The sequence below is a fragment of the Canis lupus genome, chromosome 32, assembly GCF_003254725.2.
Source record: "Canis lupus dingo isolate Sandy chromosome 32, ASM325472v2, whole genome shotgun sequence".
Classification (NCBI taxonomy): Eukaryota; Metazoa; Chordata; class Mammalia; order Carnivora; family Canidae; genus Canis; species Canis lupus.
The window spans coordinates 6,274,663-6,300,898 of NC_064274.1; the positions used below are offsets into that span (position 1 = coordinate 6,274,663).

At 41.0% G+C, this 26,236-nt stretch overlaps 1 protein-coding gene and 1 long non-coding RNA gene across 12 annotated transcripts in view; one reads left to right on the forward strand and one right to left on the reverse strand.

Moving 5' to 3' along the window:
• The window catches only part of LOC125754197 (uncharacterized), a 36,789-nt gene extending 13,949 nt beyond the window's left edge, over positions 1-22,840 (reverse strand). Inside the window, exon 1 of the long non-coding RNA XR_007407790.1 lies at positions 22,703-22,840. This is a non-coding gene — a long non-coding RNA (uncharacterized LOC125754197). The remainder of the gene's footprint in view (positions 1-22,702) is intronic.
• Positions 22,608-26,236, forward strand: part of LOC112646486 (uncharacterized) — a 264,641-nt gene continuing 261,012 nt past the window's right edge. For all 11 annotated transcript variants that reach the window (XM_049105001.1, XM_049105000.1, XM_025426517.3 and 8 more), the window contains exon 1: positions 22,608-22,765. In XM_049105001.1, the coding sequence (XP_048960958.1) occupies positions 22,688-22,765 (78 nt within the window). In that variant the 5' untranslated portion in view covers positions 22,608-22,687. The remainder of the gene's footprint in view (positions 22,766-26,236) is intronic.

Below are 26,236 nucleotides of genomic sequence, written 5' to 3' on the forward strand. Positions count from 1 at the left end.
TAACAATATTAGTTCTTCCAATCCATAGAGTATCTTTCCATTTCTATCATCTTTAATTGCTTTCACCAACATTTTATAGTTTTCAGAGTATAGGTCTTTCATCACCTTGGTTAAGTTTTTTCATGGTTATTTTACCATTTTTGGTGCAATTGTTAATGGAATTGTTGTCTTAATTTCTCTTCCTGCTACTTCTTAGTAGTATATACTTCTTATATACTTCCTGCTTCTTCTTAGCAGTATATACTTCTTATATACTTATTAGGGTATAGAAATGCAACAGATTTTTGTATATTGATTTTGTATCCTGCAACTTTACTGAATTCATTTATCAGTTCTAGTCATTTTATGGTGGATCTTTTAGGGTTCTCTACATATAATATCATGTCATCTGAAAATAGTGAAAGTTTTACTTGTTCTTTACCAATTTGGATGCCTTTTGTTCCTTTTTCTTCTCTTTTTGCTGTGACTAGGACTTCCAGTACTATGTTGAATAAAAGTGGTGAGAGTAGACATCCTTGTCTTAACCCTTGTCTTAGAAGTTCTGTTTTTCAGCATTGAATATGATGTTACTTGTGAATTTTTTATAATTGGCCTTTGTTATGTTGAGGTATACTATCTCTAACCTTTCTTTGTTAGGGGTTTTTATCATGAACGGATGTCATATTTTCTCAAATGCTTTTTCTCAATAGATGATCATATTCTTTTTATCCTTTCTCATTGATGTGATGTATAACACTGATGGATTTGCAAATATTGAGCCACACTTGCATCTCAAGTATAAATATCACTTGATTGTGGTGAATGGTTTTTTTAATGTATTGTTGGATTCAGCTTGCTAATATTTTGTTGAGGATTTTTATGTCTATGTTCATCAGAGATTTAAGCCTATAGTTCTCTTTTTTTTTTTTTTTTTTTTTTTTGTACTGTCTTTCTCTGGCTTTGGTATCAGGTTTTAAAGAATGAATTTGGAAGCTTTCTTTTTTCTATTTTTTAGAATATATTGAGAAGAACAGGCATTAACTCTTCCTTAAATGTTTGTTAGAATTTACCTGTGAAGCCATCTGGTCCTAGACTTTTGTTTGTTGGGACTTTTTTTTATTTTAATGCAATTTCATTTCTGGTAATAATCTGTTCAAATTTTCTACTTCTTCTTGCTTCTGTTTTGTGAAATTATATGTTTCTAGGAATTTTTCCATTTCTTCTAGGTATGATATAAAAGAGAAATAAACCTTTGCTGTGTTAAGCTCCTGAGATTTTTCAGGTTTATCTACAGTCTACTTATTAAGATTCTGGAATCAAGAATGTCATTTAAAATAGATAACTAAAGTTTAATTCTTCTAAACTGACCACACCTTTCCTATTACATAACCATCCTCAGCCCATCTCCACACATACACAGAAATTCATACTACTCTTTGGTATCTTTTCTTGAGTCCACCAGGCATCCTATTAGCTCTAATAGATGACCCCTTCTCAAGGAAGTCTAGTTCACATCAATTCTGTTTCATCCTCTCTCTGCAGCATTTAGGAAGTTGAAAACAGAAGGAAGATGAGGGCAAGTTTAAAACAAATTTAGATGATGATAAGTAAGAGAATATTACCTGAATGTTGTATATATATTGGGAGAATCCTCTATTTTTTAGCAATAAAAATTATAACACACTAATACATCACTTCAAATGCTATGTTAAGAATAATCCATTGCTATAAAAAGTTTGCCAAACCAAAAATATTTGAGATCTCCAAACAAGAGATTTTGCTTGACTAAAAACATCATTAGCACATACATTATTTCAAGTATATAAAAATAAACTCTGAAAGAGCTGAACACTGCAGGAATAAAAGGGATAGACGCGCAATGAAACACTGTTGAATTTCATCATTTCAGGTGCCAATTTACACATTTTCCTACCCCTGTTTTCCTGGGTATAATGCAAGTACTGATCTTCCTTTACTTGAGCTGCTCCAGCCACCACTCTGGAAATGTTTAACACTGAGGCATCCCTCCTAGTAGACGGCTAGGGAAGGGGTTGCTAGATCTCCAAGTCTAACATGATCCCCCTTTACCAACACTCAGAGACCCAGGGCACTATCTCCCAAAATGACCACTAATTTCCTTTGTGAACCTTGAATCTTTCCCTCTTAAGTTCCTATTATTTATTAAGTTCCTGCTTATGATTTTACAGGAATTTTTCTTTGGTCCCTATTTCAACTTATTATTCCTAAAATTATTATTACTAGTCCTGTACTCCCTCCCCACAAAAAAACCCTACCCCCTAAGCTTGGGGCATATACCCAAGGATAGTTAATAATGCTAAGTATTCATCAGGCCATATGCTAGCAGTTTCCTACAGCATCTTTAAATCCCCACAACCATACTTTAAGGTAGGTACCATTATTAGCCCCATTCTGCAAATGAGAAAACTGAAACCCAAAGGTTAGGTAACTTGCTCAGAGTTTCTAGGCTAGGAAGTGGCAGGGTCACTGCTGTCTGACACTATTTAATTTAAGGAATTAAATGTACCACAGTATAATGGGTTTTAATAAACTAATGTCTTGTCTAGAGGCCTGACAGTGAGAGTGATCATTGGGTCGACAGACCATAAGATTGATGCTCCTAATCTGTCTAGGGCCTCCCACGCTTGGGTGTATGGCAACACTTGCTCAAGGGAGACCTGAGTATGTGTGTATGTGGGTGACAGTGGCAAGTGCAGGGAATGGAACTTGGCCCAGCCAGGAAAAGATATTACCCAAGTCAGTCCATAAATAGACAGCTTGGCTTTTAAAAAAAGGTTCATTTTTCCACCAGTAAATCAAGAAAAACAAATGTAAACTTCGTCATTTTTGGTGTTAGCCAAATGTTTAGACAGGTTAATCCAAAAATTGACTGCCCACACAAGGGAATCCAATTTATGTAATGTCTGTACTGTCAGGACTGGCTTAGAGGAAGAGTCAGAAGGGCTCCTTAAAGGAGTTTCACCAGCTGCTGACCATCTTCTCAGTGCTGGCTTGATCCAGTCTCATTTCTCCCCTCACACCCTTCCTCCAGAATCAAAGTTAAATCAACCTCATTTTTGGAAGGTTCTTTATTCTTTTAACTCTATGGTATATTCAGAGTAAGGGAAAAAGACAAGATTCCAGTTCTTTGAATAGGTAATACAAGTATATATAAATATATAAATAAATATATATACATTTGTGTTTGTGTATGTGTGTGTATGTACATACATATCTGGTCCAAGATAAATATGCTCGAGTTCATAGTCATTTATTTAATCAGTATGTAACGTTATAAGCTAAATTTAACATCAATTCTCAAACCTTGCATTGAATAAGAGCACCCTCCTCAGGCCACAACTAACTTACTAAGTTATATTAATAGTGCTAAACTGTCACTTAGCTTCCAAGACAAGAAAATTGTGCAACAGTAAGTGAAAATTATAGAAGTATATGCCAGCCATCCCATAATTACTCCTCAAAGTCATCTAAAGTCAAATTCTAATTTAATAAAAGCAATTGCTGGGCAATGTTTTGTGTAGGGAAAAGAACACTAAAATAAAAATGTTTTAGTCAAAAGTTCCACCACTAACTGTATGACCTTGAGTAAGTGGATGAACCTCTCATAGTCTCCATTTATTCATCTCTAAGATGGTTATAACCCTTACTCAATCTGCCTCACTAGGGTCCAATAAAATATATCTGAAAGTACTTTGTAAAATACAAAGCAATTTTTATTTTTTTCAAAATATTTTATTTATTTATTCATGAGAGACACAGACAGAGGCAAAGATATAGGCAGAAGGAGAAGCAGGTTCCCTGTAGGGAACCCGATGTGGGACTTGATCCTGGAATTCCAGGATCACACCCTGAGCCAAAGGCAGACACTCAACCACTAAGCCACCCAGGCATCCCACAAAGCAATTTTTAAAATACAAAGCAATTATAAATGTCAGCAATTATAAATCTTTACTGAAATGATATATCATGAGGTATCACTTCGTTTTGATCAGATCTAGAACATCTTACTTGAGAAAAAAGACATTTGTTATTTTTATATAATAGGTATCCACTTGTTTAAAGAGTGAATGAAAAAAAAAAGAGTAAATGAAATCTTCAATTGCAAACAAAAACAAAACACTGGTTCTGCCAAGGATCTTTGCCCCAATAAAGACGCGCACTTCAGACTCACATTTAGATGATCTGCTTTTCAGCTCCTTGGTAAGGCTTTGAAACATTTAAATTAGAGGTCAGTATCAACAAAGATTCATTAAGCATCAGAAGTAAGGCACTGTGTTAGGAATTCAAAGAGAGCTCAATGAAAAGCACTGAATTTGTATTTAAATCCTAGATGCAAAATAAATAAATAAATAAATAAATAAATAAATAAATAAATAAATCCTAGATGCTAGGAAGCACCTCAAGAAATCACCTAATATACCCACTAAGTTTCTCTACAGCTCGTGTCAGAGAAAGATCTCAAAGGATAAAAATCTGTTAATTATGATTAACCCCTAGAAAGTGTGGTTAGAAGTAGGACCATCACTTCTGTTTTGTTCGAAAATTTTAAATACTGTATGTTGGCAAATTTAATTTAAATAAAATATTTTTTAAAGTTTTAAATAATAAATACATGTTGCTTTGTCATCTCAGGAATCAAACAATGATTTGCAAAAGCTGGTAAACTTTTTAAAAGACTGAAGCCAACATGAATAAATAAATAAAATCTTAAAAAAAAAAAAAGACTGAAGCCAAAAAGTATAGTCAAAAGCCTTAGTTTCAAAGAACATTAGTCTAGGGATAACGATGCCCAGCCTAATACATAACTTCAGAATCCTTTGCTTGCACCTCACCTTTAACAACTTTGTTAACAATGTATCTTGCAAGTTGTAAATGAAATATCTAATTTTTTCACCATAATTATAAATAATTTCAAAGGATATAATTTTTGGCATGCTGTAAATATTGATATTTTAAAATGTATACAATTGAATCTAAAAATCATAGTGATTTCATACTTATATATCACACACTAATAAATAAGCTCCTTTTTAAAATTTGAAAATGCTACATCCTTCATCTTTATCCTTCAACTCTGCCTGAATCTATTGGGGTTCAGAGCAAGAAACAGAACCCCACCCTACTTAACGGGGAGTCTGCTTCTCTCTGCCCCTCCCCAGTGCTCATGCTCTCTCTCTCTCTCTATCTCAAATAAATAAATAACATATTTTAAAAAGAAAAGAGAAGAAAAGAAACAGAAGCCCCTAGGAGCACCTGGCTGGCTCAGTGGAGAATACGATTCTTTTTTTTTTTTTTTAATTTTTTTTTTTTTTTTTTTTTTTTTATGATAGTCACAGAGAGAGAGAGAGAGAGAGGCAGAGACACAGGCAGAGGGAGAAGCAGGCTCCATGCACCAGGAGCCTGATGTGGGATTTGATCCCGGGTCTCCAGGATCGCGCCCTGGGCCAAAGGCAGGCGCCAAACCGCTACGCCACCCAGGGATCCCGAGAATACGATTCTTGATCTTGGGGTTGTGAGTTTGAGCTCTACATTGGGTGTAGAGATTACTTTATAAATAAATAAATATATATATACATATATTTTTTTAAAGAAACATTAGCCCTTCAAGACATGTTAAGCAGAAATGAATTTAATACAAAGAATTAGGCTCTTACAGAATCGCCAAAACAAGTGAGTAAGCGTCCTAAAGTCCAGTCTGGGCAAATCTATAGAGATAGAAGGTAAATGCCTCATTTATTACTAGGGCTGGTGTGGGGGTGTAGGAAGTGACTGTTAATAGGATAAATAACTTCAGGGCACCTGAGTGGCTCAGTCAGTTAAGCATCTGCCTTGGCTGGGTCCTGATCTCAAGGTCCTGAGATGGGTCTAAGCTCAGTGGGGAGTCTACTTCTCCATCTCTCTCTAGACTCTCTCATTCTCACTCCCTGTCAAGTAAATAAATAAAATCTTTTTTAAAAATAGACTAAACAACTTCACTGGAACACAGCCCTGTCCAATTGGCCACTATCTGTGGCAGCTTTTGCACTATAAGGAAGAGTTGAGTAGTTGTGACACAGACTATGTGATCCTCAAAGTCTTAAAAATTTACTACCTGGCCCTTTAAAAAAACTCTGCCAACCTCCCTTTTATTCAAAGATGCAGTGTTGAACTGTCAGAAATAATATGTAATTTTTCATCTTCTCTTCTTGAAATGAAATTAAATAAGCACCCAAGGCAAAGACTGAGGCACCGGGGAAAGCAAGTCCTTACCAAGCTGTTGCTTACTCCTAAGAATTGTAAAAATACAGAATGGACCTCCTTGCAAGCTAGAATTTCCCAGCATGCTTCTTTACGAACTTTAAATATTTGAAATCTGAGAGAGATAAACAGTAGTTTTACTTTTAAATGGTAATATTTATAGTACACCGGAAATTGCATCTTTTGCAGCTATTTAAACTTATGATGAGGGCAGCCCGGGTGGCTTAGCGGTTTAGCACCGCCTTCAGGGCATGATCCTGGAGACCTGGATTGAGTCCCCCATCGGGCTCCCTGCATGGAGCCTGCTTCTCCCTCTGCCTGTGTCTCTGCCTCTCTCTCTCTCTCTCTCTCTCTCTCTCTCACATGAATAAATAAATAAAATCTTTAAAAAAATAAACTTATGATGAAAAATTTTAGATGTAAACTTAAGAATGTATGTGGAAAACATGGCCAGGTTTGTTGTTTTGTTTGTTGGTTGGTTTCATAATTTTTAGAGAGGACATGCAAGTAAAAAAAGTTGAAAGTCCACTGGCCTAAAGAAGAAAGTCATCTTTGATTTTAAGCAAGAGACTTAGGTAGAGTTATAAACTCCCCCTCCCCAACTGAAACTATTAGAATTGCTCTAAAAGTTAGCTATCTTCTTTTATTTGTTTTAAAGATTTATTTATTTTTAAGAGAGAGAGAAAGAGCACATGAGCATGGAGGAGAGGGATCGGGGAAGGAGCAGAGGAAGAGAAAGAATCTCAAGCAGGCTCTAAAGCCAGTACAGAGCTTGATGCAGGCTTGATCTCATGACCCTGAGCTGAAATCAAGAGTCGGTCACTTAAATGACTGAGTCACCCAGGCGCCCCATCCTCTTTTATTATTATTAAGGTACATAGTGTTTCTGTTCATTCAGTATATCACATAGAGGTTTCCAGAAGACAAAGTGTATGTACAAGTCATTCTGTATATGGATACATAAGTAAAAAGCAAACTAACATTCATTGACCACCTATTATTTGCCAGGTTGTCTACATCAATCATCTTATTAATTCCTCATAATTAAACTATGTGGGATATATTATTATATTAATACTATTTTTTGGCTATGAAACAAAGCTAATACCAAGTGAGTGTAGGTCATGTTCATACAGCCAAACTAGGATACAAACCCAAGACTGACACCAAAGCCCATGTACTTTCCACTCCCTGCACTACTGAGTTCAGCTTTCTTATATAGCAGGCCTATACTTACATGTGTCTGAATCCATGACCTGCAAGGATAATACTTATTTAATAGTGATAATACTTAGTTCCTAAAAATCCCTGGTACTTAGTTCCCCTTCAATCATCAGTTAACAGGAGCAGTCAAACTATGTAACGACCAGTGGGACACCAGCACTAGCCACTCAGAACTGATGCCCATTCAAAGACAGGTATGGGGTTACCTGGGTTTACCAGCTGAACATCAGCCCTAACTATACCTAAACCCATAGCATTTTTAGAAAAATTGAAAAGGATAAACCTGTCCAACTACCTCATTTTTCAGATAAAGAAGCTAAAAACTAAGAGATTAACGTCTTGCCAAATATGACACCATTAGTTATTAGCTGGGTGGATTAGAACACCAATCTCCAGAATCTCCCATATTTTAATGATTGATTGAGGAGTGTGTGAATGACTGACATAGCTCTGCTTTCTTTCTTTTAGAATCTAAAAGAACTCCAGTTAGCTTCATGTTTATAATCTCCAGCACTAGAGCATAAGTATTTCAGGATGGCTTCAAATAAGCAATTAAAAATTCAGAATAAATCTGTGAATGTCTGTTAAATGATTCCAGTCCTGATATCTGTCCTATCTCTCTTTCCTTTGACCTCACATCCACTACTTGCATTTTACTAGTGGAAAACAGTGCATCTTACAATGCATGCAGAAAACTTAGGGATCTTGTTAAATTGCAGTCTGATTCAGTAGGTCTGGGGTGAGAGCCAAGATTCTGCATTTTTAATAAGCTCCCAAGTCCAAGTGATGCCAGTGTTGCTGATCAGCAAACCACAGTTTCAGTAGGAGGACTTAGACAACATTGTATAAGACAACATTGTATAAGTATTACTTTATACAAAGCTTTTCCAAAATTACAAAAAAAAAAAAAAGATGGAGTTTAGGATTATTCAAATTAAGACAATTTGTAAAATCTATATTTTTGAGCACTGAACTCTAACCAGTAATCAAGTAGCTTCATCTGATATATTGCAAATGGAATTATCACACCTCTTCAGGGAAAAAAAATCTATCATATGAACATACCTGCCCTGGATTACATTATCTCTTCACTTTAATAAAAGTAATGCTACTGCCTAGACAAATACCTACTAAAAATGCATGCTGCATTTTTCTCATGGAAAGGAATTCATGAGATTCTGTTTCTCTTTTACTTAATTCATTACCGTTTACACTTTCCTAAAAACAACTCTACCACCAAGTGGACAATACAAAAATTAGTCTATGTGATACAATATTCAGGCTTTTTTTCAATTCTACCCTCCAACTTCACAGGTTAGTGAAGGACTGATTATTAATTCTGAACTAATTAATAGAGCCCCAGCAAGACTCTCTATTCAAAATGGCCACCTCAAAAGATAAGCCTAATCAAAGAACCATTTTCCAGTACCTTTTAAACAACAGCATCTGAATAGGACTGACACTGCTGATTAGAGAATGTATAACAACAAGTAAATATTTCCTCTATGATACCAATGATTAGAATACACAGTTAAAGCAATTTTCTAACATGTGAACTCATGCTCAGTATTAATTCACTACCACAGATCTTAAACAATGAAGTAACATGATTTTCACTGCTTTTGTCTTGGGCTTTTATAATTCTATACCTACTTCAAAAATAAGGAAACAGAAACAAGCAATATTATAGGGACATACAATAGGGAGAGCACCAAGGCCCTCCCACTGTGAGGAATGTGTCACGTCCCTCCCCTTGACTCTGTCATGTAATTTATTTTGGCCAACAGGATATGAACAGAGGTAACAAGCAGAGGCTTAGAAAGAGCTTGTTTGACTGAGTTTATTTATTCCTTCTTCTCTGCTATCACAGGATACATGCCTTGAATAGTCTTCCATATTTATCCATCAATTTATAGAATTTGTATTTGGGATTCTTACCTCTATAAATAATTTCCCTCTAAGGACTTTTTTAGCTATATCCTATATTTTGGCATGTTGTATTTTCACTTTATCTGCAAGTATGGATTACTTATCTAAAAGTATGGATTACTCCTGTGATTTCTACTTTGACCCACTGGTTATTTTAGAAATGTACTATTTAATTTTCATATATTTTGAATTTTGCCAAATTACTTTTGTTATTGGTTTCTAATTTTATTGATTTGTAGCTATAGGACAAATTTAGTAATGATTTCAATCCTTTCAAACTTATTGAGGTTTTTTTTATGGCCCAATATATGGCCTATCCCATAGAATGTTCCATGTGCACTTGAGAAGAATGTGTGTTCTCTTTGGGGATGGAGTGTCCTACAGTTGTTTATTAGTCTAGTTGGTTTATAGTGTTACACAATTCTTCTATGTCCTTGTTAATTATCTGCTTAGCTATTCCATCTATTACTGAAAGTGGAGCATTAAAGTCTCAACTATTATATTTTAATTTGCTATTTTTTTCCTTCAATTCTAGGAACTTTAAATTCATAGAATGGGACACTCTGTTGTTATGTGCAGATGTTTATAAGCATGTCTTCCTGGGGAATCCCTGGATGGCTCAGCGGTTAAGCATCTGCCTTTGGCCCAGGGCGTGGTCCTGGAGTCCCGGGATGGAGTCCCGGGATGGAGTCCCACATCAGGCTCCCTGCATGGAGCCTGCTTCTCTCTCTACCTATGTCTCTGCCTCTCTCTCTCTCTCTGTGTCTCTCATGAATAAATAAATGAAATCTTTTAAAAAAAAGTATGTCTTCCTAATGAATCGTCCCTTTATTCATTATAAAACTTCCTTTGTTTCTAATAATGTTTTTTGTCTTAGAGTCTTCACATGTATATCTTTTTCCATCCTTTTACTTTCAAACTATTTGTGTCTTTTAATCTAAAATGAGTCTGCTGCAGACAGCATACAGTTGGATCATGTTTTTTAATTCATCCTACCAATCTCTGCCTTTTAATTGGAGTATATAATCCATTTATATTTAATTACTGATAAGATTTACATCTCCCATTTTGCTATTTGTTTTCTACATATCTGATTTTTTTAGTTCCTTGATTCCATAACTAACTTTTATGTTAAATAGGTATTTTCTGGTGTACCATTTTAACTCCCTTGTCCATTCTTTTCTTATACATTTTTTAGTTCGTTTCTTACTGGTTGCCCTGGTGATTATCAGTAATATCTAACTTATAACAACCTGATCCTGATTAATACTCACTTAATTTCAGTAGTATATTTTAAAGATTGCTCTAGGGGCACCTGGGTGACTCACTGGTTGAGTGTCTGCCTTTGGCTCAGGTCGTGATCGCAGGGTCCTGGAATCGAGTCCTGCATCAGGCTCCCTGTGGGGACCCTGTTTCTCCCTTTGCCTATGTCTCTGCCTCTCTTTCTGTCTCCCATGAATAAATAAATAAAATCTTTTAAAAAATAAAAAATAAATAAAAATTGCTCTAAACAGCTCTCTTCCCCACCACTTCACTACACTGTTATTATCACAAACTATATCTATATACATTGTGTGCTTAATAACATACATTTATAGTCATAGCTTTATGCACTTGTCCTTTTTTTTTAAGATTCTATTTATTTATTTATTCATGATGGACAGAGAGAGACAGAGACACAGGCAGAGGGAGAAGTAGGTTCCATGCGGGAGGCCTGATGTGGGACTCGATCCCAGGACTCCAGGATCATGCCCTGGGCCGAAGGCAGGCACTAAACCACTAAGCCACCCAGGCATCCATCTGCACTTGTCTTTAAATCAGATATGGGAGGAAGAAGTAACAAACAAAAACTACATTTATATTATCATTTAAACTTAACTATGTGCTTACTGATGTTCTTTATTTCTTATGTGGATTTGAGTTACTGTAGAGTGTTCTTTTACTTAATTTTTCTTACAGGGAAGATCTGCAAATGATGAACTCTCTCAGTTCCTGTTATCTGTCAGTGTTTTAATTTTTCCTTGCCAGATGCTGAATTCATGGTTGACAGTGATGTTTTTTCTTCCTTTTTTTTTTCTTCTTTCTTTCCTTCAGCGTTTTGAATATGTCATTCAACTGGATTCTGGCTTCTATGGCTTTTGATAAGAAATCAGCTATTAATGTTATTGAGGTTCCTATATATATATATATAACGAGGCCCTTCTCTCTTGCTATTTTCTTTTTTAAAAAGATTGTATTCATTTATTCAGAAGAGATACGGAAAGAGAGGCAGAGACAAAGGCAGAGGGAGGGGGATCCCTGGGTGGCTCAGTGGTTTAGCGCCTGCCTTCAGCCTAGGATGTGATCCTGGAGTCTCGGGATCGAGCCCCACATGGGGCTTCCTGCATGGAGCCTGCTTCTCCCTCTGCCTGTGTTTCCGCCTCTCTCTCTCTCTCTCATGAATAAATAAATAAAATCTTAAAAAAAACAAAAAAAAAAACGAAGGCAGAGGGAGAGGGAGGGAGAAGCAGGCTCCCTGCAGGGAGCCTGATGCAGGACTTGATCCCAGGATCACACCACTAAGCCACCCAGGTGTCCCTCTCTTGCTATTTTCAAGATTCTCCAGCTTTCAACAGTTTCATTACAATATATCTAGGGGTGGATCTCTGTGAGTTTATGTTATGTGGATCTGTTTTAACTTCTTGGATGTGTAGATGAATATTTTTCATCAAATTTGTCAAGTTTGCAGCCATTATTTCTTCATGCACTTTTTTTCCCTTTTCTTGCACTCCTCTCCTCTGGGACTTCCATTACACTTACATTAGTAAACACTTATCGGTGTCCCATTGGTTTGTGAGGCTTTGTTTTACTTTGTTTACTTTTTTTTGTTTTGTTCCCTAGACTGAATAATATCAACATATCTATCTTCAAATTCCCTGATTCTTTTTTCTGCATGTTCAACTGCTGTTGAGCTCCTCTAGTGATTTTTTTTTCATTTAGGTTTATATTTGTTTCCTTTTCTTAGTTTCTCTTTATTGATATTCTCTATTTAGTGAAATGTGATTATTACACATTAATTCTTTAGATAGGATTTGCTTTAATTCTTTGGAATATTTAAACTGATTTAAGCTCTTTGTCTTGGGGGGTACCTGGGTGGCTCAGTCGGTTGAGTGTCTGACTCTTGGTTTCAGCTCAGGTTATGATCTCGGGATCATGAGATCAAGCCCCATGTCAGGCTCCATGCTCCGTGGGGAGCCTGCTTGAGATTCTCTCCCTCTCCTTCTGCCCCTCCCCCTGTTTGTCCATTTTCTCTCTCTCTCTCTCTCACATGCTCTCTCTTGAATAAATAAATCTTAAAATAAATAAATAAATAAATACAATAAAGCCTTTGTCTTGTAAATCCAACACCTGGGGTTCCTTAGGAATAATTTCCATTGATTGATTTTTGTCCTTTTATGGAATATATTTTCTTGTTTCTGTGTATGTCTCATGATTTTTTAAGAACCAGACATTTAAAACAATATAATGTGACAACTCTAACAATCAGATCCACCAACCTCACCTACAGAGTTTATTGTTTTTGCCACTTATTATAGTAATTACTTGTTTAGTGACTTTTCTGAACTAATTTTGTAAAGTCTATACTCTTTGTCATGTTAGTGTCTCTATTTAGTTAGCTTATTGGTCAACTAATGACTGGACAGAAATATCCTTAAATAGCTGGAATAACTAAATATCCCTGGCTTTGTTGTGAGCAGCTCTGTGTAGGTGTTGAGCATGCCTTTAAAACTCTGTTCAGGGATGCCTGGGTGGTGCAGCAGTTGAGCATCTGCCTTTGGCTCAGGGCATGATCCCGGAGTCACAGGATCAAGTCCCATATCGGGCTCCTTGCATGGTGCCTGCTTCTCCTGTCTCTGCCTCTCTCTCTGCCTCTCTCTATGTCTCTCATGAATAAGTAAATAAAATCTTTACAAATAATAATAATGACATAAAATAAAATAAAACTCAGTTCATGGGACACCTGGGTGGTGCAGTTGGTTAAGTTTCCAACTCTTGGTTTCCGCTCAGGTCAGGATCTCAGGGTCATGGGATGGAGCCCTGCAGCAGGCTCTGCGCTCAGTGCAGTCTGCTTGAGATTCTCTCTCCCTTTCTCTGCCCCTCCCACTTGTGCTCTTTCTCTTTCTATAATAAATAAATAAATATTTTTTAAAAAGAGTGGTTTATAACTCCACCTCAGCCTTCACTTCCTACTTGCATAAAATCTCAAGCTCAATCAGACATGAGAGCTTAGGGCCTTCTCACATCTTTCCCCAGCATGCTCAGAGCTCTTCTATATAACATGGACTTCTAGATTACCACAACTATTTCAGAGCTTTTCAAAGCCCTTACAGACAGTACATTCATCAACTATTCCTTTTGAGCTTTTGGTACACTGTTTCCCCAACAGTTATCCATTACCTAAAGCATTTGCAAGTTGAAATCCTTGCCTATAATTGTTTTGACAATGCCCCCTGTGGGAGGAGAAGGTTTTTAGCACTGAATGAGCTCTGAGTCAGCCTTGTAAGTGAACTCTTCTGGAGAACCACTAGACAGATCACATAATGACAATTCTATGAGAATGGGGCTTTGAAAGAGTTCCAAATTCATTCTGCCCTCTCTAGTGGCTGCCAAACTGCCCAGGAATATAGACTGTTATTAAGACTACTGCATAACTGGAAAGTGGGAGGTGGGATTAGGGTAAGTTAAAATGCGATAGAGGTCACCATTCTTACTAAGATTCAGTTACTTTTCTTGAATAAATGATCCTTGGGTCAGCAGGCCTTTAGTTAACTTCTAGAGTTCTGAAAATTTAATTCTGAAATTTTTTAAAGTATAGATGATATATATTAGTTTCAGCTATACAACACAATGATTAAATAATTGTGTATGTTACAAAATAAATTCTCCCAAAAAATCGCCTTTTTTTAATTGCTCTTCTGAAGGGAAATATTTTTGGCAGTCCTTTATTTTGCCATTTTTTCTGACATTCTCCCATAACCTTTTTTAAGCCAAAAATAATCCAAACCACGGCTAAGTACTAAAGCACTAGCAGCCAGACACCAGCATTATGGAAATGCAGAGTCAGGAGTTGTAAAGTAATAAAGACATAACAAAAAGCCAGTGTCTTCCATGAAATTGCTCCATAAGGCCCATTCAGAACATCCACTAATTTCCAACACCTCTCTATCCTCCTTTAATTAAACCTGCTCTTCCTTAAACACTAGCACCAAGATGAATGAGAGTGAGCTAGTTCAATCTTATTGATTCCCTGTTTTGTTTAATCACTGGAGTTGCTATTTTGTTTAATTACGAAAGATTGTTTTCAACTATTTCTATTTCAAATACACCTTGACTCAGTTACCATATTTCTGCAGAGAAACGTGCTCTACATTCCAAACAATCAACTTATAAGCTTTTTATACCCAACAGACCTGTTAACAAAGAATGTATGCTATTAATGGCTGAAACCTATACTGTGAAAAAATAAGTAGTACAGTTGGTGACCTCTAAAGGTCCTCACCTGGGTTTTGAAAGATGGAAGAATTAGGAAAATGTGGGGAAAAAATACAAGAACAAAAGCTTCCAGCCCGGAATCAGCATAATATGATCTCAGATCCGTGAGCAGACTAAATTGGCTATGGTGATGATTAATGTACAGAGAAGAAGGTTAAATTTAGAGAGATGCTGGGGTTGGGAAAGACAATAGCAGACCTTGAGCAACAGGCAGAGAATTTCGTACTTGAGTTGTGAGACAACAGTTCACAACCATTTTATCTCTTCCTCCAATACACCTGAGAGATGCAATCACTGCCCGTGACAGTAGTGGCTCACAATTCAAGAGATTCTCAAATATGGAGTGCCACAGATCTGCTTTTGCAAGACAATGAAGCAGCAAGTGGCATTTTCCCCCACTCTCTAGAAACCCTACAACCTTCTGTCCAGTCTTCATTTGCCTCTCCGATTCCTCATGCAAAGAGAAATCTAACCCCAGCCCTTTCAGTCCACCCCCCCTCCAAAATGGCTTCTGACAGTGGGAATTCTGAATCAAGGCACCCGGTTTCTTCAGTGTTTTTCTGGGACCCTCATCAATGTCCAAACCCTGAATCTGAGCTAAGTAACTGAGCTGACTAAAAGAGAAACTAGCCTGGAGAACATGGGTCTTGTGTGTCTTATTGTGTAACTAACCTAAGGAAAGGGAAAAGTTATGAGAAGCTGCTGAGCAAGGGGCAAAAAAAAAAAAAAAAAAAGGTGAGAAGAGGCCTTCCGGGGCCTGAATGAGTTACAAAAGAGAACAGGGCAAAGAGAACCAAATGGGGAATGACCTTCTTCCTAGCTCTTCCTTCCTTCCTCTGTAAAACTCCTCAGTGGCCTTTTCCTGCTTTCCCAGTCCAGCTGCAGCAGCTTGCTCCTTCAAAGCTGTGCTCTGTGCTCCCTCTGCTGGCCCTGACACAGCAATGGGATTTAAAACCAACTATAATAAAACAAGTTGCGTATGGGCGGCCTGCAGAGATGTTTGCCATCTACACATCCTCTCTTAAACGCTACGCTTCCTAGCAAAGATAAGAAGCCAACATCTTTTGTATTAGCAACAACAACAACAAATAAAGGTAGGCAACTGGTTAAATAAATACTTCATACTATGAAATGCAGCCACCTAAATTGTGTCCATCACTGCACCAGGTGCTAGAGATAAAAAGATTGGTAATATTTGACCTCTGTTCTCAGAAAACTTATTACAGAGTGGAGACCAACAGATAACATATTTCTCAAAAGGAAGAATTTTAGAAAACTTCTGCATCGAGGCACCTGGTAGCTCAGTGGTTGAGCATCTGCCTTTGGCTCAGGGCGTGATCCCAGAGTAATGGGATTAAGTCCCACGTCAGGCTCCCTGCATGGAGCCTGCTTCTCCCTCTGCCTGTGTCTCTGCCCCTCTCTCTGTGTGTCTCTCTCATGAATAAATAAATAAAATCTAAAAGAAAAGAAAATTTCTGTATCATCTGCCTCGAATGATGATTCAAATATGTTCACTGAATCTACACACAAGCAACTCATGTAGGCCAGGCTGTGCTTTCTTAAATGTGCATCTTAATGGATAGATCTAGTTACATGATAACATGGATTCATAATGATCATAACAGCCATCCACACTGGAACACCTACTGAGGACCAGTTATATGCTTTGTGTATGTCAGCTCATTTTCTTTTCCTTTTTTATTATTTATTTATTTATTTATTTATTTATTTATTTAAGAAAGAGAGAGAGTGAGGGGGGAGAAGCAGAGGGAGAGGGACAAGAAGACTCCACACTGACCACAGAGCCACACATGGAGCTTGATTTCACGAACCTGAGATAATGACCTAAGCTGAAACCAAGAGTCAAACACTCAATCGACTGAGCCACCCAGGCACTCCAAGCTCATTTTCTGAATTAAGTTCAAAAATGAGACTAAGAAATAAACAGGTTCAGAAATGCCAAGATTACACAACTAGAAAGTGGCAAAGTCAGCATTACATCCAGGTCTGCTTGACTCCTAAGTCCCTCCAATCTCCTCCTACTACACTACCTTCAATCATTTTCCAGTTTTCACAAATATCATTGCTACCTGAGGTTCCCCTCCACTTGGCTGTTGAATATAATGAAAAAAACGAGTATGAGAGTCAACAATAGTATCCTACATCCTGTTCACATTGAGCATAGCACAATGTGCTGGATGTGTAAAAGCCCATGGCCTTTAGGAGTTTACAATATTATGTAGCAGGGGCTGTATGTAAAAGAAACCAAATATAACTGATGAGGGATAGAAGCAGAAAAATATTCAACTTTAGCCCAGAAGGCTTACCTGCACCATTCTGATAAAGATCAAATATGTGCCCGTTGCTACATCCTGAAAGGATCTCATGACTCCTGGGTATCTCACTGATAGATAATATTGAACTGAACGATAAGCACCAGAGAAGTCTTGCGAAAGCAGTTTTACCAGTAGAAATTCAAAGAAGACATTTATGATCTAATACTCCCTGGATGTCCCTACCACCTTGAGCACTAAGCATATAACCACCAGCTCCATACAGCAAAAGTGCAGCCCTTTCTGCTCATAGGTCTGGTCCCCACGCTACTTAAATAAACTTACTAAGTTGCATCAGACAACATCTCAAGAATTTTTTCTTGGCCATTACACTCAACAACCCCTCATTTCAGTCAACAGATTTTGTACATGCCAGAAATAGGGGCACTTGGCTGGCTCAGTCAGTAAAGGACACCACTTTTAATCTCAGGGTTGTGAGTTCAAGTTCCACTCTGGGTATGGAGCCTACCTAAAAAAAGGGGGGAGCGGATAATATGTGCCAGAAACAGGCAACTGGAAGACAAAATGGGAAACAAAGTCCATAAACAAGAACAGCCAAAATACTCTAGAATAAACATTTCTAAAAAATTGTCAAGCCTTTATGAAGAAACCTACAGAACTTTTATAGGAAGATATAATAAAGAATAAATAGAAAATCAACCCGTGTTCCTGGATGAGACGAAATATTGCAAATATATTAACTCTTTCCAATTTGTTAAATTTAAAGCAATTCAAGCTACTGTCATTGAATCACTGTGATACCAGTGCAGAAGAGGACATGTTAATCAAGTCTAAGATCCAATTAACAATGTTATAGAAGAATTTAGTTTATGGCAAAAGTGGACTTCAAATAAGTGGTTTGAAACAATTGGCACTACATTTGGGAAAACATATATTTCTCTTGTGACCTCACAAGAGACACAAAAACAAATTACAGCTGGATTAAATATTTAAACATTAAAACAAACAAAAGTAACAAGAAAATAAAAGAAATATTTTCATATGGGAATAGGAAAGGAAGCCTTGCCTAACATGTCACCAGGTTCCATCATCATCATAAAAAGCAGGGATATGGGGATCCCTGGGTGGCGCAGCGGTTTGGTGCCTGCCTTTGGCTCAGGGCGCGATCCTGGAGACCCGGGATCGAATCCCACATCGGGCTCCTGGTGCATGGAGTCTGCTTCTCCCTCTGCCTGTGTCTCTGCCTCTCTCTCTCTCTCTGTGTGTGACAATCATTAATAAATAAAAATTTTTTTAAAAAAAGCAGGGATATGGTTAACTAAGTCAGAAACAAAAACATCTGCAAAAGAATAGGCACCAGAAGGAAAAAGAAAATGATAAACTTCAGAGGAAAATATTTGAAATATATGTGATAGTCAAAGAAAACAGTATATTAATTTATTTTTTGTTTTTTTTTTTTTTACATTTTTATTTATTTATTCCTGAGAGACACAGAGAGGCAGAAACATAGGTAAAGGAAGAAGCAGGCTCCCTCTGGGGAGACTGATGTGGGACTGGATCCAGGGCCCCAGGATCATGACCTGAGCCAAAGGCAGACACTCCACCACTGAGCCACCTAGGTGCCCCAGTATATTAATTTTAAAACAAGACAAAAAACAGATTTCGGAAAAAGTAGTATGCATGTGTCTGTTAATATAAAAATGTATCAAGACAGTCAAATATAAGTTAAATTACTACTATTACTATTCTTATAGGTTGGTAAAAATAGAGAAGCTTTTACTGCTGTATTGTTTGAATTATTACAGTGATTACATGCTGTAAAGAAACAATATATGCATATTCTCATTTTGAAGAACAACAGTAAGTAAAACAGGAGTCCAGAAGAGAACTTCAATACTGAATAAGTAGCATCCTGAATCAATGAGTACCTGATGCTCTCCAGCTTGTGGAATATTTACAAAGTCTTCAGTGACCTAAGAAACTGGATGATTCAAATAGTAGTGACTTTCTGGTCTGGGGAGCTAACCTGAAAAAATCTAGCAGTAGATTTGCTAGTCAGTGAAAGTAGTCATAAAGCCAAAACCTTGTGTTAAAAGAAATGGACAATAGTGAACGTCCCATTTCTCCTTCCCACAGATCCAGCTTCTCACCACTCATCCTGTTTCGCCCTCAAGGTTTTGTCAAACTATCAAGGGAGAGATAAAAACGCCTGTGATATTTTATACTACCTGCTGCAGGTTTTCATTATGATTCTCTGCATAAAAATAGAGAACAAAGAAAATGGAGTACCAAGAGGGACAGAGGTGGAAGAGCAGGCAAAGAAGGAAAAGATTCTCTGCTCTTAAAGTTTCATAATAGGTTCTGGAAAGTCCCTGAAGTATATGAAAAGAAAAGGTTTGGGACAGCAGAAGCCAACATTAATGCCATAAATTGGGAAGAATGCCTGGGGTAGTATTAGGTTCCCTACCTAGAGGCACTGGCGTATCCACAGGCTTGAGGAGGACAGGGTCCAACGGAAGCAATCCAATTAGTCAGTCCTTACTGGAAGGTGAGGGGTGATAGAGTGTGGTAACGAGAAGACTCTCAGTTAATTGGGAACCCAAAGAGTTGCTGCCCAGGTGAGATAAGGTCTACGAGCTGCTCCCCACATGACAACAGAATGACAGCATGACAGAAGGGGTGGCACCACGGTGTGTTGGCCAGAGACCTGAGACAGCCTCTGGAGCCCCACACACACACCTCAAAATGGCATGACGGAGCAAGGGAAAGTTTTCCTTCCCCCAAAAGGGCTAAAGAGTGGCTGAGACAGAACCAGAGTGCCTAAAGGGGTCTTGAGTTTCCAAGTGGAGTATGTGAACTGATGACCAAAGACAGAAACAGGAGTGGCAGGTGCCACCTTGGAGGGATGGCAATCACGAATCAGATCTCCACCACCACCATGTCCCTTACACACACAGATGCCACTCCTACCCCACATAGAAGGAGGAAGGGGTAAATCCTGAGTTAACTGAGGAAACCTAGCATTGACTAGATTAAGCCTCAGATATCAGGTAAAACGGGGCTCAAGGATAGAGTGGTATAAAAAAAAAGATAGAGTGGTGTTATCACTTATGTTTTACATTTCTAGAGGTCTGACTATGTGGGCTGTGCAAAATGAACCCATCATACCTGCTTTACAGGATTGCTTTAACGTGGCAAGGTGAGACCAAGACGGGGGAGGCCCTAGATACATCATTCCAAGTATCAGATGCTTGTTATCATTACTACAGCTCATGATTTCTTTGCCCAATCTCCTTCAGTTCCACTAGTTACTAAACACAAGGGGTACTGCCATGTGGCCGAGTTTATTCAGCTTTATTTTTATCATTAGCAAGAAATATTCCAATGCATTACCTCAGAATTAACATATTTCACTTTCCCACATATAAACAGTGTGACTAGTGTTTTTAATTCAATGACTCCTGTAACAAAAGACATTCTCTCTAAGCTGATAAGGCACACTGATTCAAGATTTCCTTTAGATAGGAGGATACATGATTCAACAAAGCATTTTTCACAGGAGTTACTGTCCAGACAAGTTCTGCGACCTGCTTGTCAAATCCAATTTGATTGCACTGGGTTAAAATGAACTCCATTGACTACCTGTCTCCACCTCTGCCAATCACCCAGAAGGACATCGACTGGTTTTCCTTTAGAGTTATACTACTGAGAGCAAGAAAGTAATTCTCATTTAATGTATTTATCACACTCAGGGTGCAACTGCTAAGTACTTTGCATAATTACTTAATTTAAACTTGAAGACTACACCCATTTTATAGACTAGGAAACTGAGTCTCAGAAAGGTTAAGTTACAATGAAGGTGCAGAATACATGGCAGTGCCTATATTCAATCCAAGTTCGTCGGATTTCTTTTCACTCTACCACAACACCCTGCTGATGAAAATACATAAACTTATCTGAAGCTTGTATATATATATATATATATATATATATATATATATATATATATATATATATATATTTTTTTTTTAAGTTCTTGTCCAGGAACTCAAGACCTAGGATGACAAATCATTCTATCGCTCCTACCCCTCTCCTTTCCTACCCACTCCGCCGCACACCTTTCCTCTGCCACACTACTCACACCCATTCCCTAAACCCACCTGCCTGCTCTCAAGCCTTTACAGAAGCTGTTCCCTCTGCTTAGGCTGTCCTCGCCTTCCTCCTCCCTTAGAGAAATTCCAACCCCTCCGAAGTCGGGGCGGGGGCGGGGGGCGGGGTGCAGCGACCGAGAAGGCTTTGCTCCCTCTCCCCGGGAGAATGGGCTGCCTCCGCCCCAGCTTCTACCACTTAGTTGATCTTTCCGCATGTCACTCATTGGAATCGGCGTCTGTCTTCACCTGCCTCTGTAGCCACTTCCAGAAAGAACCCCTCAGAGCCACACCTCGGGGCCTGCCTCTTAGCATCCTCCCAACTGCGGGAGTTCAATAGCCGCTGGCTGAGTTAATGGATGAATTTTATTTTACTTGTCATGTTGTGGACTGAATCGTAGGCAGGTGGTACCGTGAAGCGAACTGGCTCTCACCAAGTGACTTTACGGAGAAGCACGAAGGAGGAAGGTTTCACTCACCCAAGGCCAGTTTTGTTTTGTTTTGTTTTGTACCAAACCCCGCCCCCGTCTCGGCAGAGGCTCCGCCCAGGCCAGGGATGGCCCCGCCTCCCGCCCCCGCCAAGCAATCGCTCCTCGCGCCTGCGCGAGCCCCGCCCCGAGCCCCGCCCTAGCCCCGCCCCGTCTCGGCAGAGGCTCCGCCCAGGCCAGGGATGGCCCCGCCTCCCGCCCCGCCAAGCAATCGCTCCTCGCGCCTGCGCGAGCCCCGCCCCGAGCCCCGCCCTAGCCCCGCCCCGTCTCGGCAGAGGCTCCGCCCAGGCCAGGGATGGCCCCGCCTCCCGCCCCCGCCAAGCAATCGCTCCTCGCGCCTGCGCGAGCCCCGCCCCGAGCCCCGCCCTAGCCCCGCCCCGTCTCGGCAGAGGCTCCGCCCAGGCCAGGGATGGCCCCGCCTCCCGCCCCGCCAAGCAATCGCTCCTCGCGCCTGCGCGAGCCCCGCCCCGAGCCCCGCCCTAGCCCCGCCCCGTCTCGGCAGAGGCTCCGCCCAGGCCAGGGATGGCCCCGCCTCCCGCCCCGCCAAGCAATCGCTCCTCGCGCCTGCGCGAGCCCCGCCCCGAGCCCCGCCCTAGCCCCGCCCCGTCTCGGCAGAGGCTCCGCCCAGGCCAGGGATGGCCCCGCCTCCCGCCCCCGCCAAGCAATCGCTCCTCGCGCCTGCGCGAGCCCCGCCCCGAGCCCGCCCTAGCCCCGCCCCCGCCCCGCCCCTAGCCCCTAGCCCCGCCCCCGTCGCCGCCCCGAGGCCGTGGCGGGCGGTTCAGGCCGGCCGGAACCTCTCCTCCCGGGCCCGCCCGCCATGACGATCACCTACAGCTGTGTCGCTAATGGCCGAGCGGTCCTAGCGGAGCTGGCCCTGACCGGCGGCTCCTATCAGGTACCGGGGTCCGGACCTCCGCCTGGGCAGGTTCCGCCTCTTCGAGGGTGGTGCCTGCCGGGCCCGCCCCTCAGGACGCTGCGCCGCCCGGCGGTCGGGGCCGAGGCCGGCGGGTCTCGGGCGAGAGCCCCCGCGCTTCCGGGTCGCGGGTCGCGGGGCGCTGGGCGCAGTGCGCCGCCTAGGGGTGGGGGGTGGTGGTGCGCGCGCCCCCCTTGGCGGGCACGAGCCGCCGCGTGCAGCTGCGGTTCCAGAGGCCCTTGGAGGTTTTCTCTCCGCCGCGGAACAGTGACTTGCAGTTCAGCCCACATTTATCGAACATGTGCCAGTTGCATAGTCCCGGGGTACAGGTGTAGGGGGCGCAGCGGCGAGGAGAAGACGGGACCTTGATGAGCTCCTTGTCTCGTTAGGACCAGGGGCTGTAGAATTTGTCCGACGGTGCGAAAGTCCTCGGGGGGGGGGGGATCCCTGGGTGGCGCAGCGGTTTGGCGCCTGCCTTTGGCCCAGGGCGCGATCCTGGAGACCCGGGATCGAATCCCACGTCGGGCTCCCGGTGCATGGAGCCTGCTTCTCCCTCTGCCTGTGTCTCTGCCTCTCTCTCTCTCTCTCTCTCTCTCTGTGACTATCATGAATAAATAAAAATTTTTTTAAAAGTTTAAAAAAAAAAAAAAGAAAGTCCTCGGGGGGAGACGGGTCGAGATTGCTCCTGGGGCTTCAGGATGGTGGCTGCTTGGGGACCACAGCAGGGGTGACTGGGGCGCTTGGCCTAGAAATCTTGTGAGAGTTAGCCTGAGACAGGGAAGGGAAAGGGGAACTCGGTTCGGGTGGAGCAGCACGGTGTGCTTGTTTGGGGAACCCCAAAACCTAAGCGTGGCGAGAGCACAGGGTCGCGGTGCGGGGGAGGCTAAAGATGAGGTCCGGAAAGCGGACAGCGGGTGCTTAACGAAGGGTCGGTCCTATAGTGTGGCTCCTTGTATTGTAGGGAAACTGGGGAGCGATTAAACAGAGGAATGGCAGGATCTGATTCATCTTTGGAAAACCTGGTTTGGTTCCAATATGGGAAGGTGGCGTGGAGGGGAGAAAACCAGTTGGCATGGCATTGTCGTTTCTGTAGGAGCTCAAAGAGCCTGAGCGAAGGGCCGGGACGGTGCAGATGGGAGGGAGGGCGCAGATCCTAGAGAGACTGTGAAAACCGACGGGGAACTGGGCCATGCCTAGAATGATTTTCCTTTTTTTTTTTCTTTTTTTGATTTCCCCCCCCCGCCCCAGGATTATTGAGACCTAATTCACATATGATGGTGTATAAGTTTAAGATGTACTACGTGATGATTTATCAAACATTTTTTTTTCAGGTGGCATTAAACAAGATTGAAATTACAGAAGGAGGAGCAGGATTTTGAAGGAGGAAGTCAGAGGGAATGCAGGGGAGGAGAGTATAGTTTGAAACGGGTTGTAGTTTGTTGCCTGTTGGAAGTGGCCAATCTAGTTGGGTATTTCTTCCTCCACCGGCCAATCTAGTTGGGTATTTCTTCCTCCGCCTTATTCCCAAAAGATTGAGGTCAAAAAAATGTCCAACAAGTAGCGCTCAGAGAGTCATGGCTAACAGTTGAAGCTAGTAGAAGAAGGTAGAAAAGAAAAGTATGAAAGTGAGGAGAGAAGAGGACCAAAAGGCAGAACACTGCAGGAGCAGGGTAGAGAAATGGGGCACCAAATGAGAGCTGTGGGTCCGAAAAGCCAGAGAAGAAAGTTAAAGGAATGGTTTATGCCCCCAAAGAAGTTGAACAAGACTTAAAAAGTGCTCATTGGATCCCCAATTAGAAAATGATTGATGGTTTTAGGATTAGCAGTTTGGAAAAAGCAGTAGAGGCAAAAGCCCCATTGCTTGAGGCCAACTGAATGGGAGGTGAGGGAATAGGAAGAGTGGAGTTAGACCTTCTCACAAGATTTTAGAAGGGAAGTGAGATAGAGTAAAAGCTGAAGAAGTATGGTCCAGGAAGGGGCCTCACTTTTTAAAACAGGAAAGACTTTCAACGTATGTGGGCTAATGGAAAGGAGAAAAGGTTTACAATAAAAGAGATGAGGTTGGGGATCCCTGGGTGGCGCAGCAGTTTAGCGCCTGCCTTTGGCCCAGGGCGCGATCCTGGAGACCCTGGATCGAATCTCACAGTCAGGCTCCCGGTGCATGGAGCCTGCTTCTCCCTCTGCCTGTGTCTCTGCCTCTCTCCCTCTCTCTCTTTCTCTCTCTCTCTCTCTCTGTGTGACTATCATAAAAAAAAAAAAAAGAGAGAGAGAGATGAGGTTATTGGTACAGCAAGACCTGAAGGAACAGAAGGCGTAGAATCCAGCGTAGCTGGGCTCCTGAGTTGCTCAGTTGGTTAAGCATCTGCCTTCAGCTCAGGTCATGATCCTGGGGTCCTGGGATTGAGCCTCGCATCAGGCTCCCTGCTCAGTGGGGTGCCTGCGTCTCCTCCCTCTCCCTCAGCTCATGCTCTCTCTCTCTCTCTCTCTCTCTCTCTCTCTCGCTAGCTCTCTCCCTCTCTCAAATAAATAAATAAAATCTTGAAATTAAGAAAAAAAAAAGGAATCCAGGGTAGCAGTGGAGATGTGAGTCTTGGATTATAGGAATATCCTCTTTATCTCAGGGAATAGAAGAGTGTGGACATAGAGATATAGAACTGGTCTCCTTCTGGGTTCTCCTCTTTGCCAGTCCCTAAGTGCTATGTTCTCCAGGCTTCTGTCTTCACTACTCCTTTAACTTGTCACATTCATTCACATCCATGGACACCTTTACCTTGATCCACTTCCAAAGTAATCTCTCTCCACAGTTACATCACCTAACAGAAGAAGTTCAAACATATCATGTCTGGAACTAATTAAATTTCCCAACAGCTTCCTCCTCATCTGTTTCTCATCTTGCTGAGTGGTTCTACTGAGCCGTTCAAGCTGGAAATGAGGAGGCATCTTCCACTTTCTCATCTTCTACACCTTCATATTTGTTCATTTGCCATCCAGTTCTATCAGTTCTGTCTCCTGCATAGGTGTTGAACACATCTTCTTGCTTCTGAACCTTCTAGGCCCTGATTACTTCCCGCCAGAGTTCTTGAAAATGCCTCCTAGACATGATCTCCCAAACTTCAGCCTTGTCCCTCTCGAACCGCCTAAAAGGAAGTATGATGTCACTCTCCTGCTTAAAAACATTTGGTGGTGCCTCATTACATTCAGAATAAAATCCATACTCATTAGCCTGGCATTCGAGACCCTCCTGGTAGGGCTTTTCCACGATTGTCTCCTTCTCTTCCCACACATCCTGGTGCTCCTCCAGCTACCCTGAACTTCACACTCATCTCACCAAGGTCTTTATACCTCCCATTCCCTCTCCATGGAACCCACTTTTCTAAATTTTAACAATATAACCTCTTTTGTGTTTTGTAACTTTTCTCAAAGCCTCCCTGAAGCCTTCTCTATGCCCAGGCT